Source organism: Equus caballus, chromosome 3 (assembly GCF_041296265.1).
Source record: "Equus caballus isolate H_3958 breed thoroughbred chromosome 3, TB-T2T, whole genome shotgun sequence".
Lineage (NCBI taxonomy): Eukaryota > Metazoa > Chordata > Mammalia > Perissodactyla > Equidae > Equus > Equus caballus.
In genome coordinates this window covers 23,170,228-23,178,513 of record NC_091686.1, presented here as the reverse complement: position 1 = coordinate 23,178,513, position 8,286 = coordinate 23,170,228, and the positions used below count along the sequence as shown (strand labels likewise).

At 37.6% G+C, this 8,286-nt stretch overlaps 1 protein-coding gene and 1 non-coding gene across 2 annotated transcripts in view; both read left to right on the top strand.

Annotated features, from left to right (window-relative positions):
- The window catches only part of SF3B3 (splicing factor 3b subunit 3), a 52,320-nt gene that overhangs the window by 1,061 nt on the left and 42,973 nt on the right, over positions 1 to 8,286 (top strand). Inside the window, exons 2-6 of the mRNA XM_001500830.7 lie at positions 2,169 to 2,306; positions 3,366 to 3,692; positions 4,427 to 4,599; positions 5,182 to 5,323; positions 7,540 to 7,652. Of these exons, the coding sequence (XP_001500880.1) occupies positions 2,237 to 2,306; positions 3,366 to 3,692; positions 4,427 to 4,599; positions 5,182 to 5,323; positions 7,540 to 7,652 (825 nt within the window). The 5' untranslated portion in view covers positions 2,169 to 2,236. The remainder of the gene's footprint in view (positions 1 to 2,168; positions 2,307 to 3,365; positions 3,693 to 4,426; positions 4,600 to 5,181; positions 5,324 to 7,539; positions 7,653 to 8,286) is intronic.
- LOC111773061 (small nucleolar RNA SNORD111) lies at positions 3,998 to 4,076 on the top strand. The gene has a single exon (XR_002807263.1). It is a non-coding gene; the product is annotated as a small nucleolar RNA SNORD111 (small nucleolar RNA).

The following is an 8,286-nucleotide window of genomic DNA, read 5'->3' as shown; positions in this document are numbered from 1 at the left end:
TTAGTATAGTCAATTCTACAACAGGAATCACGTTGACAGCATAATAGGGATTTCATTATAAATTTCAACTGCGATTTTGAAATTATATTTGAAATTTTATAACCAGAGCAAGATGCAGAAGAATAAATTGACTTAAGCATGTTTGAGAATCACATTCACTACTACTATTCAATTGAGAGTAATTACAACATATTCTTTGCCTATTTTCTGGGGGGAAGCTGAGCACAACTTTCCCAATGTCTCAGCCTTTCTGGGTGTGTGTGTGTCCATGTATTTCCTCTCTTATTCTTGTAGGTCATTTCCCTACTCCCTTCTTGTTCCACCTGGGACATTTTCCTTCTTTTCTCTATGATCCTAGAAGAACATTAAAGATGTTCCTTAGTCTCAAGTGAGAAAGTTTATCTCTCTCAGGACCCTTTTGCAGACTGGAGGATTGATCTTTTCTTCTCTTAGTTATCCTGCTTTTGTCCAGCCCCCAAATTATTATTAATTATGAGGACATTCACTCATAATTCTCTTTTGTCACTTAACAAAACCAAATTCATATGTTAATTACACAGTGATTACTTTGGACTTCTCAAGATCCCTTGGTTTCATCTTTAATTGAAGAAAAATCTATTTTTCCAGCAGTAGCTGTGTATAGATGTAGTTTGGGGTAATTTTTTTATGGTAGTGGTACATCAGTCAGTTTGCAGTCGTCAGTCCTGTCTGATGAGAGGAATCATTTTCTGTGACTGTATACTCCCTTAGGGAGACCTCTTGCAGAAGTGGCAGGAATTCAGTTTTGTTTTAGTTTTTGGTGGTGAGTAGGTTTAAATTTTAAATTCTAGTTACTCCTCAAATAATAGAGCTATACAGAGACGCAAATGAAAACTACACTTAAGTTACTAATTTTTATCTGTTACATTAGCAGGGATCTGTTTGTCCAGGAATAGGGACTCATACATTGTTGGAGGTGTAAATTAGAGTCTTTTTGAAAGGTGATCTGGCAATATCAAAATTTCATATGTATAAATTCTTCAATCCAGTAATTTCGCTTCTAGGAATTTATCTTAGAGATAGATTCATCCACATATAAATGATGTACATACGAGAGATGTTATTTGCAGCAGTGTTCATAATAGTAAAAGCCTGGGAACAACCTAAATGTCCATCAGTAGGGTATAGGCTAAATGAATTTTAGTATACCCTGTCAATGGAATACTCTGCAGCTGTAAAATAGAAATGAGAAAGCCTTTTGTTTATTGCTATATTGAAGACAGATAAAATAATAAATAGTAATTTTTGGGGCTAGTCGGTGGCACAGCGATTAAGTTCGCACGTTCTGCTTTGGTGGCCCAGGGTTTGCCAGTTTGGATCCCTGGTGCGAACCTACACACCGCTTGTCAGGCCATGCTGTGGCAGGTGTCCCACGTGTAAAGTAGAGGAAGATTGGTACGGATGTTAGCTCAGGGCGAGTCTTCCTCAGCAAAAAGAGGAGGATTGGTGGCAGATGTTAGCTCAGGGCTGATCTTCCTTAAAAAAATAAATTAAATAAATAAATAGTAATTTGTAGTGTGTTGTGAGTGTACAATATATAGTCCCCAACCTTCAATTAAAAAGAGGGAATAAAATACAGTGTTAATGTATATTATTGCTTGTACATACAGAAAATATCTAGAAGGACACAATATAACTTGGTGAAATTGATTCCCTCAGAGGGGAGAACTGGATGGCTCAGAATGGGTGGAGGAAGCTTTTTGCTGTGCTTTTGAATTCTGAACCACATGAATGTGTACCCTATTCAGATACAAGTAAATGTAGACCTACTTGGTTTCTGTGACAGTAAAGGCAAATAGATAGTGTTGCGTTAATGGTTCAGATCCCAGCTCCCAACATTTTTACAGCTTGTTATGTGACCTCAGGCAGGTGATTTAATTTTTTAGCCTCAATTTCCTCATCTATGAAGTTAGTATAATATTGAGTACTCTTATAGATTTCTTGCGAGATTAGAGGCGAAGTATGTAGTATAGTGCTTGGCATATAGAAGGCACTCTAATTATAAATAGGTTTTTCTTCAGTAGGCCTTTACTGGTTCTGCTGTCTCCAGCCAGAAGTTCCCATATGGAAATGTCTGTTAAATTAATAATTTCCCAGCTGATATTTTTTTTAATTTTATGTGCTCTTAGCTTTCTTTGACTTGGTATAACCAAGGCCTGGATTGTGGAGTTGTGGGTGGCTCAGTGTTGCTGCCACCATGTTCCTGTACAACTTGACCTTGCAACGAGCCACTGGCATCAGCTTTGCCATTCATGGCAACTTCTCTGGTAAGTTCTCAATTAACTATCTTTCTGAATTTAACATTTTTAATATTACTAGTTTTATGCTTCAAATTCCTTTTTCAAATTCAAACTTTTTTCCTAAAGAAAATTACAGAAAGGAATTTTTTTTAAACATAGAGAACATTGTAATTTATATAATGCTTTACAGTTTCCAAAACTCTTTGAAGTACTTGATCTTAGCTGATCCCCAAAGGACCTTTGGAAAGTAAGGTGGCCTGATAAATGGTGGCATTGAACAAATGATAATGGATAGAGATGGGTAGGAGTGGGATATCAGATAGGATAGGAAGCCATGTAAGCATTAGATAGTGTAGACCTGTACTAGGGCAGTGGGGATAGAAAGAAAGAGAAGGATATGAGTTTCTAGTCTGGGTGGCAGAGAAAATGACAGTAACATTGATAGCAGGTTAGTTGGGACCAGAGAGGAAGTTTGGGGAAGGAGGAACTTAGTTATTTTAAACATTTAGTTGGAAGTTGATGACAACTCATCCAGGTGGAATTATGTAGCACGCAGGGAGAGATGGGGACAAGTTGGCTGCTATGCATTTGGAGGTGTTGATTGCAGTTCTGAAAGGTGAACTTTTTAGGAGTGAGTTTAGAAAGATAAAGTATGTATTAGATGGCAGCTTTAAAAGTTCTTTGAGACACTACATCAAACTGCACAAAAACAATATAATTTTTTAGAACAATAGCCTTAAAGATGGGCTAGAAAGAGCCTTTGGAAATTTTTAATCTTATGAAGCTAAACATTATATGTTAAAACTATTTGTAGACAGCTCCCAATTATGCAGATTGATGGAAATCTTAGAATAATAAAAAGTTTTTAAAAATAACTGTGTAACCATTCTTTGAACACTTTGATACCGCTTTAGTTAGGTTATTTCAATCCTAGGTAAATTACCTTTTAAGTAAATTTATAGAATAAATTAAAATATTGAGCTCCAAACATTTAGTTATATTTATCTTTAGGGGCATTTTGATTCATTCAGGTCACTTTTTGGACTCTTTCTGATGGTTAATGATCTTTATTTTTTGGCCATGTAGGAACCAAACAGCAGGAAATTGTTGTTTCCCGTGGGAAGATCTTGGAGCTACTTCGCCCTGACCCCAACACGGGCAAAGTACACACTCTACTAACTGTGGAAGTATTTGGTGTTATCCGGTCGCTCATGGCCTTTAGGCTGACAGGTGGCACCAAAGACTACATTGTGGTTGGCAGTGACTCAGGTCGGATTGTTATCCTGGAATACCAGCCGTCTAAGAATATGTTTGAGAAAATTCACCAAGAAACCTTTGGCAAGAGTGGATGCCGCCGCATCGTTCCTGGCCAGTTCTTAGCTGTGGATCCCAAAGGGCGAGCTGTTATGATTAGTGAGTGACTTGCTCTAAGAAGTGCATATCTGAGTCTTGGAGATGCTTAGTTTAGGAGAACAATGCTGTGATCTTGGCAGGGTGCCAATAAGTCACTTAACTGGGTAAAGTTTAGATCATATTTGGGTTGACTCCATGGTTTAAAGTTGCTTTTCCTTTTAAAACACTGGGAAAAGTCTTGGCACACCTTTTCTACTGCCTGTCTAGTTGAAAATAGATGTTTTTCCATTTCTTATTTATCTATAGCAAAAAGACTACAATGAATTGATTTTACATTATTAGACAGTGGCTATGATTGTTTTCACTGGCCTGAAGTGATGATTCAGGTTCATGTCTCTTCTCTGATAAACCTCTTGAAGAAAATCTGTGTATCTGATCAGGCCTCCAGAGAGCAAACCTTGCTGAGCAATCACAAAATTCTTAAGTCTAATTCAGAGAATAAAGCTACCAATTTTATGAATTAGTTAGTTTTCCAATATCATTAAATCTAAGGCACCTTAAAGAATTTTGAAGAGTTAGTGGGATGTTAAGATCCCTATTAGGAAGGAGGTGGATATTTGATGCTGTTGTCTATGTTAGTGATAGCAAAATCCTAAGTTAATACACTTGTAGAGTTAGTGCTGGCTGTTAATGACTTTTTAAAAATAATCATGATGTGAATCTAGCTAGTTGTTCTGTAAGCCCCTCTTTTCACTATCTGGAAATGTTGTATGTTTTGTCTCCTTCAACTACAGGTGCCATTGAGAAACAGAAATTGGTGTATATCTTGAACAGGGATGCTGCAGCCCGACTTACCATTTCATCTCCCCTGGAGGCTCACAAAGCGAACACTTTAGTATATCATGTGGTTGGTGTAGATGTGGGATTTGAAAATCCAATGTTTGCTTGTCTGGAAATGGATTATGAGGTAATGGCACCATGTGTCTGTCTGTCACTCTCCCTCCCCACCCGCTATTCCCTTTCTCTCCTCCTCTCCCCTCTGAGTTTCTTCCACTGTCCTCACTGCTTTCCTGAGATTGTATCTTCATCACACGTCTTATATCTCTTATGCTAACAAATCTTTTCCGTATTCCAAATGCCTTACTAAAACACTTTGGAATGTTTCAGAGCTTACCTGACTATATAATAGCACTTTGCTCTGATTTGAACAATCTCCCTATGGAAACAGGGTATTTATTGGGAAAAGCTGCCTGAAAAGGGGGGTGAAACTGTCTGTTTTCACAGGGAAGTTTTGAAAGGTGGGGCTTACCATTCTTTCCCTTGAATGAAAGGCAGTATCCACTAGAGGGAATCCTGGTCCTAGAAATAGGAGACCCAGGTTATTGTTCCAGCTCTGCTTTTACCTAGTAGTGTGAACTCTGGCAAACCATTTGGCATCTGTGGGCCTCTTCTGTGTTTGTAAAATGGAGGAACCCTGATGCCCTTTCCAGCTCCAAAAATTTTATTTTATGGTACTGACTAGTTCTTGTGCCACTGTACTCCTCTGTAGGAAGCAGACAATGATCCAACAGGGGAAGCAGCGGCTAATACCCAGCAGACACTTACTTTCTATGAGTTAGACCTTGGTTTAAATCATGTGGTCCGAAAATACAGTGAACCTTTGGAGGAACATGGCAACTTCCTTATTACAGGTACTTTTCTCTCAGAGCTGCTCTGTACCCTTTTGCTTGGTCCATTTTATGCTTAGCTTTATGAGGATTTATTTAATAGAATTTGGAAACTATAATCTGTTTGTAGTAAACCTGAATACCTTGTCCATGTTTTGCTAAGGTTACAAGTTCATGCAGTGGTTAACTCTTATCCTCTAGTGGGGACAGGGAAGAAAGGACAAGGAGAGCAGTCAGCTTGGAATATTGATTATTCTTGATGGCTGTGATGTTTTGACTGTAGTCAGTCTTTCACTCTCATTAAGAAAATCAAAACCTAGTCCTTTGAAAAGACAAATGAAATGGACAAACACAACGAGATAAAATTGTATGTCCGTGGATTTATAAACTTAGTGAAATAGAAACATTTTTGAAAATGTTTATAATACTGATAAAATTTTGATATTTTGTCAATACCAAAGTTGATCCAAGAAGAAATTAAGAACCTGAATAGGTCAGCATCCACTAAAGAAATTGGAGAAGTAGTCAAAAATCTCTTTCCTCCAAAAGATTTAAGGTCTAGAATTTTCAGGAACCTTACATTTCTCCAGAGATTAGAAAAAGAATAAAAGCTATTATGCTACTTTATGAGCCTAATGTAACTTCAGTAACAAAACTGTAAGGACAGTAACAGGAAATATTTACAGGCTAGTTATACTTATGATCATAGATAAAAAAATCTAAACTTTTAGCAAATCAAATTCAACAGCATTTTAAGTGCATCATAATTAAGTAAGATTTCTGTAGGAGCTCAAAGATAGTCACTGTTAGAAAATCAGTATCTGTTTATCTAGTTTAGACTAGAGGAGGACAGGTCTATTTGTGGTCATCTAAATTTCAGCAGGCCTGGGAAAGACTGATCCATTCTTTTCTGTTTTGAGTCATTTGCACTTGGATTGATGTTTAAAATGAAATATGTCTGTTGTTGGGGTAGGATTTTGGAGAAGAATAATATAAGACAGCACTTGCCTTTGAGCATTAAATCTAAGGAAGAGACTATTTGTGTATTAAGAAGAAGAACCTTGGAAAATAGATTACACATTACTTACTGTAACATACTACTACACCTTTCATTTATGAGGGCTTCATTTGTTCAAATTTTTATTGAGCCTCTACAATCAGTATGTGCAAAGTCAGTCCACTGGATCCTGGTCCTGCAGTGAAAAATTAAAAATGGTGTCTCCTTTTATGCAGGGTTGAGTCTAGTGGTGATTGTGTGCAAGTAACAAAAAAATTGCCAGTGTGTGCCATATGCCATGACAGTGCACAAGAGGGGTCCGTAATCCAGGGAAAGGAAGGAAATGTGTTAGAGAAAGCTTTCTGGAGAATTGCTCTCTAGGCTGAGACCTGAGGACTAGTTAGGAGTTAGCTAGGTACAGCGGGGGTGGAGGAAGGAGTTTCTGTTGTGAGCAAAGGGAACAGGATGCACAAAGGCCCAAATGCCAGAAAGAACGTGGTTCATTGAAAGAACTGGAAGCTCATTGTGATTGGATCATTAGAGCAGAAGGGCTAGGGTAAAGGTAGTGGTGAGGAGGTAGCTACTGAAGGATTTTAAGCGGGGGAATAATAACCTGTGGAAGATTAACATTTTAGAAAGATTACTTGCTTACATTTTGGCTAGTGGAATGGAGGATAAAAAGACTATAAGCCAGGACATTGGTCAGGAAGCTGTTTCACTAAACCAAGAGAGATTGGCAGCATCATGAGAGTTTAGCACCAAGAGAGCTGCTAAGGAAGTAGAATTAATAGAGCTTTGGGAGAGGAGAGAATTGAAGGGTGACACCCAGGTTTCCATGTTGTCTATTAGTTGATGGTGGTGTTCTCTAAGGTGGAGAACCCAGGATGTGGAACAGGTTTGGGAGGGAACTTGAAGTTGTTTGTGAACACATTGTATTTTTAAGCTGCTGTGGAATATTCATGTGAGAGTGTCTAATAGGCAGTTTTGGATTATAGGTGTGAAGCTGAGAACTGAGTTTTGGGCTCGAAGCTAAAAATTTAGATGCGGTATCGGATATCTGGACAGGCTGAGATCACCCAAACTGTGCTCCATCCTTGTCTAATATAATTGTTAGGGAAAAGAAACACTTTGAATGTTTCTCAGCTTCAGGCACACCGTGGTGCTGAAGGAGAGAAGGAATTGAAAGCTAAATCGTAATTCATGGTTATGTCAAATTATTGGTAAGTTTTATTTCCTCTGACAGTTCCAGGAGGGTCAGATGGTCCAAGTGGAGTGCTCATCTGTTCTGAAAACTATATCACCTACAAGAACTTTGGTGACCAACCAGATATCCGCTGTCCAATTCCCAGGAGACGGGTAAGATCTTTGCCGTAAGAGAAGATATATTCGTGTTTGTGAAATGAACTTAATTTTTGTAATTACAGTGTAGTCTCTTAGTTTGTCTAAGTTTTAGTTTCTCTGCAAATGTTTTTAATAAAGCTGGTAAAATATTTTAGTAAAAGCCAAACAGATTCTTTGAGAAGGGAAATTAAAACCCAACACAATTTCCATTTCATTCAAGAACCTATGGACATTATCAATTTGAAATTCCTGAAAGTTTCTAGTTTGAAGGAGCCAGCCATATTTATGGAGATAAGTTGTCTTTCATTCTTTTTGTCTCCCCTACCGCCATTCCAACATATAGAAAATTTTAAAAGAATAGAACAATTAATTTCTATATGCCTGTACTTAGATTCACTAATTATTAATGTTTTGCTACATTTGCCTTTTCTTTCTTATGAAATATCTATATACTTTTTTAGACAAAACCGTTAGAACATAAGTTGCGGGCATTTTGACACTTCAAGAATCTCCTAAGATGTAACTCCTAAGAATAAGGAAATTTTCCTACATAACCACACTACCAATATCATGCCCAAGAAACTTACCCTTTTGTGTAATAGAATTATCTTATGTACAGTTCATATACCAATTTCTCTCATCGTCCAGA